This window comes from Cyanistes caeruleus, chromosome 1, assembly GCF_971803275.1.
Source record: "Cyanistes caeruleus chromosome 1, bCyaCae1.hap1.1, whole genome shotgun sequence".
In the NCBI taxonomy this organism is placed as follows: domain Eukaryota; kingdom Metazoa; phylum Chordata; class Aves; order Passeriformes; family Paridae; genus Cyanistes; species Cyanistes caeruleus.
Genome location: NC_141701.1, coordinates 23,750,851 through 23,764,070, shown reverse-complemented (window position 1 = coordinate 23,764,070; position 13,220 = coordinate 23,750,851). Strand labels below are relative to the sequence as shown.

General features: G+C 38.4%; 1 protein-coding gene across 6 annotated transcripts in view; it reads left to right on the top strand.

Moving 5' to 3' along the window:
- The window catches only part of PLEKHF2 (pleckstrin homology and FYVE domain containing 2), a 20,679-nt gene extending 7,459 nt beyond the window's left edge, over positions 1-13,220 (top strand). For 4 of the 6 annotated variants that reach the window (XM_086882215.1, XM_086882245.1, XM_023920747.2 and 1 more), the window contains one exon: positions 9,958-13,220. In XM_086882215.1, coding sequence (XP_086738341.1) covers positions 9,972-10,721 — 750 coding nt within the window. In that variant the 5' untranslated portion in view covers positions 9,958-9,971 and the 3' untranslated portion in view covers positions 10,722-13,220. Of the gene's footprint in view, positions 1-7,395; positions 7,486-7,857; positions 7,917-8,399; positions 8,546-9,957 lie in introns of those variants that run through there. The other 2 variants (XM_086882254.1, XM_086882261.1) reach the window with 2 other exon arrangements.

Genomic DNA, 13,220 nt, shown 5'->3' with positions numbered 1-13,220 from the left:
TGCAGGTGCTTGGAAAATGCTCAGCTTATCAAGAGATGGGTAAGGACACAGAGAAGTTAGTTTAGATAGTTGCTGTGTTTGCTCCAACCCCTGACTATCAGGTGGGGGATGGAGGATTATGTGTTTATTCCCAGCAGCAGCTCAGTCTCTATCATGCCAGAAGACAAAAACAATACCGGCTACCATGATTTATTGTAAATAGAAGCCTCACAGTGGTAATAAGCAGCTGACTTCATTAAGAAATTGGACCTCTTACAAGAATGTTCCTCCTGGACTTCTGCAGTGAGGTATATTCTCCCCTAAGAGGCATTCAGGGATGACTTCCAGTGCAGCAGGGGACAGTAAGGAAATGCAACCCTTTCCAGTTGGTCTAGGAGTGCACTGAGGCCTCCTGGTCATGTACTTCCCTGTGGTACAAACTCTTTAGTACTGCTTGTGTTTCCGTCTTTCATGTTTTCTGTTACTGCCAAGCAGGAGAAGATAGTGGGAGCAGCTTTGAACCCAGCAGTTCTGGGTTTCTGTCTTTCATGGGTACCACATGTTTCTTGCTTGGAGCAGGGGTGCTGCCATTCCTCCACGTGGCCTTATGGCCAAGGTGGTTCCTCTCATCCTTCATGCAGGGCAGGTTTAAAACAGGCCAGACATGTCTGATGGGACAGCCCTTTTCTTCATGCCTATATTTGCATTGTGTCTCCTCTATGATTAGTTGGTATTATAACTCTCCTGCACCCTTTCTGTTTAATAAGCAGGTTAAGTTGGTGTTCTATTTCCAGCTGAGGTTTATGGTGTTAAATACCAGACCTTGTGAGCAGCTGATGTGCAGAACTTAAATGGTTTTGCCTGAATACAGCAGCTCAGGGAGTGTGGTAATTGTTCAGCAGAGTAGCCTGGATAGTAAAACAGCATTGCTCTGCTCTTGCTGAGCAATAGATATGCTGCTTTGCAAAATAAATTGTCTTTTGCTAAAAATGGCTTTCTGTGCCCAAATGAACTTCTGAGTTGGTTAGTGAATATAAGGTCATACATCTTAAAAGATCTACCTAGAAATGATCTCCATCCTGAGGATAGAATTGACCTTTCTAGGCTATCCTAACTCAGGAATTCCTAAATCATTTGGATTATGCAAATTTGAAAATCAATGCACTTGTTGTGCAGGTTTATTAATAAAGTGAGGTATTTTGTTGTTGTTATACATTTAGAATTATTTACATTATACAAGCAATTATTACACAACTGGTTAACTAAAGTAAAAGAGCAGTCCTTGCTTGTAAGATAGAAATTAGATTTTACAAAAATTAACTGTAATTTCTAGAAAGAATTACTCAGTTGTAAGATGTCAACCAGTTAAAACAAAAATTTCTACACTATACTTTCAAGAAGAATTTTAATGAGATTTGACTTGTGACAGTCGTGTGCAGCAGTTAAAAACAAAATAGTTCATTATAGTTTATATGAACTATCATAGGGTTCATTATAGTAATTACAGGTTTATGATGACATCCAACCAGACAAATGCATGGATTTGTTTTCATGACTTTCATGATGTAGTTGGACATGACTATCTGCTGGACTCAGAAATAATCTGAAGGCTTCTAAAGTTTTGTCAAGGCAAAGTATTCACAGGCTGCACAGTATGAATTAATGTGGTTGCTGTTAACATATTTCTGGCGTGGTTTCTGTGGTTGATGCCACAGCATTGGCCAACAGGTTAAGACAAATGAAGGGTTAAGACTGCTGGGTCATACTGGATATACCAGTAAAGGGGTGAGTTAATCTGTTTCCCCACCCTGAAGCCAGTGCTTCATAGGCTTGCACAATGCAGGAAGATGTCTTCATGGGGGGAAGAAAAAAAAAATGCATTTATGTAGAAAATCCTAAAAATCATGGGAATCATAAAATGAGACTTGGGAGAGGTCCACAGTTAAACCCTCTTTCCTGCCAGTGTGCTACTGATTGCTGCTTACACTGTTTCTTTATAGTGTTCTGATGAAAATGTTGCAAGCATCTTTGCATCTGTAATCTAAAGCAGCCTTGGTGTTGCCATCATCTTTTCTAGTGTTTTTATCTTGCAGCTTTTTTGACTTTATTAAATGCCAATATTTATTAATGGTGTGGGAAATAGTTTAAAGATTGAACAGCTTGCATTGCCATAAGGAAAAGGTGGTTTGGGCTTTTTTTCTGTCTGTAAATCAAGTCAAAGTTTCTGTCCCACTATCAGTACCTTTCTGGACATTGCAGCCATTAACTAGGTTAGTCAAAAGTGATTATCTGGATAAAGGCTATGCTGAAGGTCAGGGAGATCTTATTGACTCATTTCCTGCTATCATCTCTACCTTGATAAAATCTCTAATATCTCTGCTCTTTTTTCTTACCAGTATTGTGATGAAGCTTTGGGTTGTGCTTGATACATCTTTGATATATTATCAGAGTTATTCTCTATATCTATATCCTTACCCCCTGGTTATGATAGTGATAGCAAGACGGTTTGTTAAATACAGCAGTTTGGGGAATACTTTTTTTTAAGAGAATCATTAAGAGAACTGCTTTTTAGAAGGCTGTGTTTCTCTTTAAGTGACAGCTGTTGTCTTATGTTTTAAATAGCATCCAGCTAGCTCCAGCACAGGACAAGTATTTAGTTGTTGCTGTTGTGTCAGCTTTTAGTAGTGATGAAGACCTTTATAAAACACCCATATTTCCTATCAACCTAATATTTTTGTGGGTGAATTTTTTTTTTGTTTCACTTAACTTTATGCTCAAATTGGTCTTTTTACTATTTAATAAAAAGGAACTGGTGAATAATGCACATATATAACCAACACTGTAAAAGCTATCAGTTAATTATTATAGACGTATTTAAGTAACTGTAGAGAATTGAATGACATACTAATAGATTAAAAAATGGGTTGATGGATATTTAGTACTTAATTTTCCTCAGTATTTTATTTTACATGCTGAATTATAGAAATGATGTTTAATTAAATGCCTCTTTCTGTATTATGTTTAATCCAGCTGTTGTTATTTGCACTACCTGTCAAGGATCATAAAGGTGACTTGTGCATGAATGCTTGGATTCTGATTACAGCTGATGATACCTAAGTTTATAGAAAATGTAATTTTTCCAACCAGGACAAGCATTGGTATCATCCTTCTGGATGTACTGACGGATGCAGGGTAGGAGGTGTAACTAGTGAGGCTGAAGTAAAATTTAAAACATGCTGATTTGTCTTCTCACTTGTATCAGATCTGCTGTGCTTATTTTTAGTTCAGCAATTTTCCACACTAAAGCTGTTTTCAGCATGTTAAATGGGTAAGTTTCCTTAAACAGGTTGCACTTCAGAAATTTACGCTTGTGTTTTACTTGGCAGTAGTGCAGAATGTCAAATGTCGCTCTTAAGAGCAATATATATAATATCAATAGAGGTCAGCATACTGTTTTACAGTACTGAGATGCCTTTATAGCTGGAAGTTTGTCCACAAAAAGTAGTGATATTATTGTTTCGGACAGAGTTTTAAGTGAGGGATTTATGAGGCTTCTGGGTAACTTAATTGTTGGTGTTTATGCAACTGTAACTCAAATTAACCTGTCCCTTGCATAGGCAAAGTGCAAGAGGAAAACCCTATGAGTCTGATGTGGTAATACTATATCCATCAATTATTTGAAAGCTGTTACTAAAAATCTCTCACACAGAACTAAATGACCGATTCTACCTGATTAACACCTTTTAGGAAGAGCGTGATATTTGCCTTGGTAGATCCAAATAATGAATCATCTTACAAACCAGTCAGTTAATGCACATTACATATCTGGTTGCAGATAGTTCTTGTCCCTCTTTGGTTTAAAATTGACTTGTTTCTGTCTTGCAAAAAATTTTTTTGATCTTCTGTACCTTTCATATATGTTTAATTTGTGTGATTTGAGTATAATGAAGCAAAATAAATTTCTGTGTGAAATTTCTGCTTTATTCAGAACCTTCAAGTTGTGGAGCCAAACATGATAAAACCTTTAACTTTTGCCTGCTTAAGTCACTTTAAACTTTTATGAAGCTTTAAGTAAGGAGAATTGGATAATTTGAATGTATGTGGTGTGGCATAGTTGCTGATGTTGTATGTGCAGGTGTGAGAACAAGGGCTCTCTATGACAACTGGATAATTATTTAGATATATATTGGGTGGCAAGGTATAATGTGCTTGGATTTAGATCTGCTGTTTCTGCCTTTTCTGTCTTTATTCCTTTTTGTACTCCTCCATTTCTGACTCTTTTCTGTTCCCTGCATTTGATTCAGTGCACTCATATCTTGATCTCGCTTCTTCCATTCTGATGGTGTGGTTAATGACACTTTTTTTTCTTGGACTTGTGTTACTGACACAAGTATCTGGCTTTGAAACATCCAGGATCCTGCTGCAGCCTTAGGACTGGATGGGCCTCTTTGCAATTAGTTCTGAGCTCTTGTGCTTTTTGCAGCAGCTTAAATATGCTTTTTTTGTTCTCTAAAGCTGTCACCTTAACTATGAATATTCATAGAAATGGATAAGCTGCTTGTGTCCTGATACTGTGGCTCTGAGAAATACAGACTGCCTGGTTTGTATTAATGCAATGGGTTAAATGTGCTTGTTAGCAGCCTAATAGCTAATTGCAAAGATGATGACAGATGAACTGACAATTATAACCAGTAATATTTTTCTTCCTTGAAGTGTTGAAGAAAAATAATGCTAAAAATTAGAAGCTTATTAATTAACATTTGTTAGCAGGGACTGTACACTGGACTTGATTTGTTCTTGCCCAAGCCAGAAGTAATGGAACACTGCCAGTTCTGCTGTCTTGCTGAAGAAACTTGGGAATTTGGGCTGTCTCCTGCACACTCTTTGTGCCTGTCCTACCGCCTGAAGGGAGTGCTGGTTGTGATGGTAGTATGCACTGAGTTGGGGTGAGGAAATGTTTTTGTACTGAGCTGTATGCAGCTTGCATCACTGTGCCATAACAGCTTTTTGTAATCTCATTTCTTCCCTCCAGCACCTTTGTTATTTGTAGTTCTGCTTATGGTGTTAATGCTAATTCCTACAGTGCTAATGTAGTAATAGAAAAGTTTTCTGTCAGTACTGAATTGGGTGTAACTATGTCAGTCAGGGTTGCATTCTTTTTAGTTGACTCCTTATGTCTGTCCTCAGCTGCAGCAATTCTGTGCTGGCCACTATCACAATTTAGTCTGGCCACTATCACAAGCACAGCTAGCATATAAACGAAACATTTTATTTTTAAATAAGGCCTGTAGAAGTGCTGAGTCCTGGGATATCATTGGTTTGGTCTCCAGGATACAGTGGCAAAAAGAAAAAATTATGTGTAAAGTGACTTGTCAGTACACAACAACCCTAATAGAATTATTTTCCTGCTGCAATAGTTTGGAATGTTAATAACTGTACTAAGTACGTGACTTCCTCAACATGGATTATGTTTTAGGTAAGTGGGTAACTTGTTAGGTCTTTAAAAATTTCAGTGTGTTTGATCACATTCAAGATAGTTGTTCTCACCAACAGGATACAAATATAAAACTGGACTGAAATAGGGTAGCAAGAAGATCTTGATATCTTGATAACAATTGTTATTTCTCTAGAGGCTTCATGTGACTAAAAGTGGAAATAACTTAATTGTCAAAGACAGTTCTTTATAATGTAGAAGAGTTGGGGTGTTCTGTGTCATTAAATATTTTGTCACCTTTAAATAGCATATTATGCCATGGAAATGAAAGCCTTTGCCCAGCATTTTCATCATGAAAGATACTTACTAGGAGCGTGTGTATGAGAGTGACAAACTGAAGGTATTGCAACATTTTGAGAGTTGAGATTTATTTATTTAGAAAGGCTTATGAAGTAGCTCTTTGTAGCTCCTTTTTTTACAAAGTGATCTGTTTGTGTTCCTTTGGTTTGTTTTGAGTTTTGTTGGTTTTTTTGGTTTTTTTGTAATGTTTTGACTAGCAGCTAGTATTGTGCTGCTGTCTGGACGCAGAAAATGAATCTGATGTCTGTGAGGACCATCAGTCTGTCACAAATGGAGTCCCCCTTGCATGAGGGCTTCTGGACTTTTGGGAGTTTGTGTGCCAGAAGTGTGCAATTATTCACATATGATAAAGTCTGAATAATAGACTTGAGGTTTTTGATTTCACAGCATCCATAAACTGAGACTATATACAAGATACTCTCCCCTTAAGTGAGGCTGTCTAACCTTTAATTTTGAAGCCTGTAGTTCTGGTTTGTCCCTTCAGTTCATTGGGGAAGGATTTGGGGACATTTTCAGCAATTTGCCATCCATCAGGAATTGCTTTGTTTGATCAGGTCTTGAGATTCTGCATCTTCAGGACAGTAATCCAGTATCTGCTTCTCATAGTGGCCAACAGTAGAAGCTTCAGAATAAAATTTATCTGGAAGAGAGAAGGATATTGTTACCCAGTTTCAGGGTATATTGATATGCTATCTCTTACAATAGACTTGAATATGCTTTAAAACAAGATTGTCATTTTTAAAGACTGATAATTGATAACTTTGCTTTTGGACTGTGACATCTTGGAGTTAAAAATTCATCGGTGTGTCCAGACAATATTGTAATTTAAATCTCCTTGGTCAGTGTGCTCATGAGAGGAAGAGGTGTACTTGTAACTTTAGCTCCTGTCATTTGGGGATGTCTTCTCTTGTATTTCTGGTTTATTTTGTCATGTTTCGTGATTATTTGTAATCAGGATGTGTTTTGGGTAGTTTCCCACCCATTTCTGGACTTAATTCCTTTCTCAGAAAAGGCTAGTGAAGATATGAGTATTAGTGTGCATAGGATTTCAGATGGATTTTTAATTTTTAGTTCATTAAAAACTCATGAGAAAAATATGAGTGCTTATTCTAATAATAATTAAATATTATTAAATAATAATTAATATTTAATAATTATTAAATATTATTAAAATAATAATCTGTTAGTGTTGGAAAATACCATTAATGCCTTGGAAAGGTGGAATTGGCAGCAGCAATCTCTGGCATTTACAGCCTTGAGGCCATCATGTGGGATTGATATCCATTACAGAAAAAAGTTTAAGTCTAGAAGAGACGTATTTTATATTGTCTTTCTTAATAGTCCTTAACTTTCCCACTATTCTTGCTTAAGGTCCAGTTAGTGATTATTTTCACAACAAGCTCAAAATACAGTCTTCAGCACGAGTTCTGGAGTCGTGTGTCTTGGTTTCAAGCCATGATGATTATTAAATGATCCTGGTTAGAGCTGTTTTCTCTTAAATTGTCCTAGGGAACGGTTAATTAAAGTCCTTAGCTTTTTCTCCTCTTGTTTTCTTCTCCCAGTGACTTGTATTTTGAAAGCTTTTGCAGTGGCCTTGAACTGAGTTTGTGGTTTATTTGCAGGGAGTGCAGTGGCCAAGTTGAAGCTGTGGAGCAGCAACTGCTTCCTACAGGTGGCTTCACACCAAGAGCTTGCTTCACTGTGACCCATCAGTATGTTTGTATTTGTGGGAGTGGTGTGGGAGTAGTGTTCCCCTTTGTGGGCTCCCAGAAGCATTTAACTTGCTGTAACTTGTACATGATTTAAATAAAAATGTAAGTTCATAAGTGGTACATATGGATTTGTACTGGCAGAAAAGTGTATTTTCTTGGCTGTTCCCTTTGCATTCTGATGACTGATGTCCTCTCCCACTTCGTGGAGAACGTGGGATTACTAAGTAACTTCAGACTGACCCTGTGACTGAGGCCTTGCTTTTTTGAAGGGCTATTGGTTCAGTTTTGGTGCTTGCAAAGGCTGTATATTTCTCATATGTTGTTAAATGAGAATGGTTATTTGGCAGTTAATGGCAATTAACTATCTTCCAGATCCTGGGCTTCAGCAGTCAGACACCTGAATTCAATTTTGGAGCCTAGGACATCAGCAAGTACACAGAAAAAAGCTCCTAATTTCTTTTCCATTCCCTTTTTTCTACTTTTTACTTAGCAGTTTCTATTTTGTCTTCACCTTCTGCAGATCAAAATTGTTTTGGATTTGGTGGCTTTGTAATTCTCCTAACTATAAAACCAGTTAACGCAATACTTATGTATTGTAACTAATGCTATGAGGCATGTAAAGAAAATACAAAAACAGTGCTGAGAAATAACTTTTAGAGGTTCTTCTGTGTCACGCTTTGATACAAGATAATGTCTGCAGAGCTTAAAAAAGGTAGTTATATCTGTGCAAGCTTACTTGTCAAACTACTTTAGTGTGAAACTAATTACACTTTCAAAGCAGTAACTTACAATAATAATACTTAACATTGGGCATGTGGATATGTGTAATCACAGGTAACATACTTATTTAGATGAGGCCTGATGAGATGTTTCATCTCTATTTTGCAAGGAAGCATCTGTGCTTTGATTCATAGGAGGAAGATTGCCTGGATCAGGTCACAGCAAAGCAATGGAGACTTGATGAGCAGCATCAAGTCTGAGCCTTGTCCAGCCCAGCTTCCTCCTGGTTGTAGGCTGATGCTGTATTGATGGGAGACAGTGCAGAATAAAGAAAATGCAGGTGATGTAGAGGACTTCCCAACCTGGGATCGTGTTGTGAAGCACAGGTAGAAGGCACTGGGGTATTTGGTGCTCTTCTCTTCTTTGCTGTTCAAAGCTGTAGCTGTAGCAAAGGGTGTTGTGCATCAGCCCTCTGCAAGGCATGGGGGAACGTCTTTGCGTGCTGAGAAGAAGTCTGTCCATAGTACTTGCCTCTGCCAGATGTCTCACTGCTCCATCAAGCACACCAATTCAGGTTGATGGCTGTACTCACAAGGGATTTGAAGGGAGCAGATCTGGATTGTACTGGGAAGATTTGCCTTTGCCAGACTTCTGCCTGGGAAACCTTAGGGCAAAAGAGGCTAAAGAGTGGTTTGCTAAGGTATGAATCACTATAGTGACTTCTTAATTTTAGTTCCCTGTTGGATGCCTTAGCGATCTCACACAAGAAAAAAATCTTATTTGCTATTTGGGGAACAACAAGATGGGCTTTAATCTGGAATTGGAGCATACATTTCATTAGCACTTCCTGATATATAAAGTAGTCTTTTTTAAACTTTGAGCTGGTGCAGGTCACTTAGTATTTCTCAGGAGCAATTGTGAGCTTTGTGGTTTGTCCCCTGTGCGGGTCTGCCAGTGTAGCTTGCCTGAATGTGATGGATGCAGATGTGGTTCATGTAGGTGAGGAGGGAGGGACTGTGGAACTCCTGCAAAATGAAGGCAGCAGCAAGCAGGTGATGAGCCACCACCCATGACTCACTCCTTGTTCCTGGCTCAAGAGTTGAAAAAAGTGCCATGAAAGCAGATGTAGTGGGGGGTGCAAGCTGTGGCCTGTACAAAATATTTCCAGCAGGTAGATTCATGGTTTTGGCCCATGACTTGAGGTTTACATACTGGGAAAAAAAGCAGTAGTGAGCTAGCTTGGGGTGTGTGGTTTCCTATGTGAACAGCAATTATATAATTTGTTTGTTGTGTTAAAACTAATGTGGGTCTCCAGGCTGCTCAGTTAAGTTGATGTTTTTTTAGCATTAGAATTTGAAATGATGGGTGATGCATCCTGCTTCTATCTGGAGTAGAAGGATAGTAGGAGGATATACAGAGAAATAGGAGCATCAAACCAGCCTGCGGTAGCCTTACTAGAGAGGAACTAGTTTGTTGCCAGAGGCTCTCAAATGCAGTGCTGTAGGTGTTGTCTGTGTGATAAAGATAGCTGTCAGCTGCATAGAACATTTTTGCTTTTGGAAAAAAGACTAATCGGTTGCTAAAAATTCTTAGGTGTTAATACTTATTTAAATCTAGCCCAAGTCAATGCCTCTCAGCCAGCAGGTCCTGTTAGATATTTTAAGAAATGCGGGGTTGGTACCTTCCTTGGGGAAGGCTGCTTGCTGTTGAATCAATCCTGTTCTAATAACAAACTTTTTTTTCTAATTTTAGGATACTTGTGAAAGATGGTGGATCGCTTGGCAAACAGTGAGGCAAATACTAGAAGAATAAGTATAGTGGAAAACTGCTTTGGAGCAGCTGGTCAACCCCTGACTATTCCTGGCCGTGTTCTGATTGGAGAGGGAGTCCTAACAAAACTGTGTAGGAAGAAGCCCAAAGCAAGGCAGTTCTTCCTGTTCAATGACATTCTTGTTTATGGTAACATTGTCATCCAGAAGAAGAAATACAATAAGCAGCACATAATCCCACTGGAAAACGTCACTATTGATTCCATCCAGGATGAGGGAGACTTACGGAATGGGTGGCTTATCAAGACGCCAACAAAGTCTTTTGCGGTTTATGCTGCCACTGCTACAGAGAAGTCGGAGTGGATGAACCACATAAATAAGTGTGTTTCTGATTTGCTTTCCAAAAGTGGGAAGACCCCTAGCAATGAACACGCAGCTGTGTGGGTACCGGACTCGGAAGCCACTGTGTGCATGCGCTGTCAGAAAGCCAAGTTTACGCCCGTCAACCGTCGTCACCACTGCCGCAAGTGTGGCTTTGTTGTGTGCGGGCCCTGCTCGGAAAAGAGGTTTCTGCTCCCAAGCCAGTCTTCCAAGCCAGTGAGAATCTGCGACTTCTGCTATGATCTTCTTTCTACTGGGGAGATGACTGCTTGTCAGTCCTCTAGGTCAGACTCCTACAGCCAGTCACCTAAGTCATCTCTAAATGATGTGTCTGATGATGATGATGATGAAGACAGTAGCGATTAAGGACCAAATGTTTTTTCCATGTGCTGCAAGTTGTATTTCAAACCATATGGAGCTGCTTTTGGGGAAGTCTGTAGTGAGGTTCCTCAGAGAAATCCTGTTCTAGCCATGAAATATGCCTGAATATATTCAACTGCAATGTGCCTCAATCTATGAATTCTCTAGACAATAGTTGTTTTTTTCTCCTCTGCAGGGATAGACTGGTGCAAATGTTATCAGAATATTTTCCAACTTCATTTACTTGAGTTGTGTCTGAGTCTTGTGGAAGATTGGAGAATGAAATGTACTTTCTTAATTTAACAACCCATACTTTCTAATGTTTCACATTGGTATGTTATGCGGGGGTTTTTTCAGATCTGGGGAGGAAGACTGTAAGCGTGCATGGGATGATGATGTTTTCGTTAATCCTGTAGACCATCTTATTTTTCTAGCCATGGTATATAATTAATTACAAGGTCATCCAATTTGCAAACCTAAATGTCACAAAACATGGGAACTCTCGTTTTGCAGTTAGTTATGATTTCCTATGCCAAGCAGTGCCTTGTACCAATTGTGCTGATTCAGGAAGAAACAAACGTATTTTATGTCTGTTTTTGCCTAAATGCTGGTGTCTGAGAGATTGTTGGTGCTATTGAAAATAACTGCTGTGTTCAAAGTGGAGCTTTGACAAGGTCATAACTGCACCCCGTGGTGAATGATGGAGACCCAAATGGCATGTCCTCACCTATGCAGGCAGACCGAAGACTTCAGATTCCCACAGGCTTCAGCAGCTTTCTCCTTGCAGAAGTTGTGCTGTGGGTTGGGATCTTGAGATGAGAAGCTTAGGGAGATTCTTCTTGGGGATTTATATAGTTTCTTTTCAGAACCGTTTCTAAGTTTCAAATTTGGCAAATGCATACTGAAATTTTACTTGGGTGACACAGCATTTGGGTGTGCTAGCCTACACATTTTTGGAAGTAATTCCCAAAAATGTCACAAATTCTTTTTCTTAAAACACTGGTGAGAGTCTTGGGTTTTTCTTCCCCCTGGAGTTTTATTGGCTTGTTTGAAAATAACCTCATATTTTGAACAAGAAGCCTGCAAGTATCCTTATAAAATGGGCTTTCCTTTTTACACAGCTGACCTCAGGATAAATGTAAGATGCAAGTTATTTCATTTTAAATGTATACCCAGGACCAAGAAAAATGTATTTAAGGACTATCATGAAATTGTCAGTGCAGAAAATGTCACTATCATAGTGTTCATTTTAATTTCTTGAATACAGAAGTGTCATGTTCCCATATAAATGCAAAAGTTACATTTGCAAAGACATGTTAAACTGGCAAATACATGTTTCTGTATTTTTATAATGATAACCTCAATTTTGAAGCAGAAAAACCTCTTTGAAATAGTTGTATGAATATAGTAGCAACTGACTTTATACAAAAAATGTTAAACTTTTGTATCTCTAAATGACAATTTCTGCACTGTTTGCCTTGGTTGGCAATAATTGGGTTAAATATTTATTGAATAAACAATCAATGCTGCATGTTGCACTAGTCTCCCATTCTCTATGCTGAAAGTATCAGTCATATTTTTTTGTAAAGATTAGCAGAGTACTTCAGAGCCGTATCCCTCCATGAGATTTCTGGTAGCTGAAGATGCACTTAGCATCTATAGAGAGGCACTCTACATTCATACTTTGCAAGACATTGCTTCAGGTGAAAATTGTATCAGTAATTTTAGCTTAGACAATTTCTAAAAATAAGGCTTTCTTTAGAAGCACTGAGGAGTATTTGTTCTATTTGGAAATAAATACACAAAGGGAAAAACACTTTGATGCAAACTTGGGACCAGGAAGATTCTGTAAAATTGTCAGATTGTATATATTGAAAGACTAGTGGAAATAGTTGTATGTACTTTTTCCTTGAAAGATGGAGTGGTGACTCTGCAGCAGGGAAAATGGGCTGTTCTGAGAAGGCACTTTGAGTTAATAGTGATTTTGTACCTCTTGGAATTTCTGTTTCAGGAGTGGAGACTTGCTATCTTCAGTTTTTCTCTAGAATCGAAGTATAAACCTCCCTTGTACTTACCTTCCAATGACTAACAATAGTTTTCTTCCTTATCCAGTTGTTTCCTCATTCTTAAGCTGTCAGATTTTAACTGGTCTTATTAAAGAGTCCATCTCCTTGTGTACTTTCCCCTTGGTTTCCATAGGTTTTGCTTTTCAGCACCTTTTGGTGGTGGGAAAAGGGTTTTTGAGAGTTAGATCACATCCTGTATTTTGAGAATGTACTTGTACCTACTTCATATATCTTTTTACCTGTGAAGGAAACTTGCACTGTGCTGCACTGACCCCTGAAGCTGTAACCAAACCAATGTGTGTGTGTGGAATTTTTCACCTGAAAATGGACTGAACATTGACTTCTCTTGTGGTTAAAACTTTCTGAAAGGGCTCATTTCATACTTTGTAATCTTGTTCTGTCGAGTTACTTTATTTACAAATACATGGTATAGCTTCAA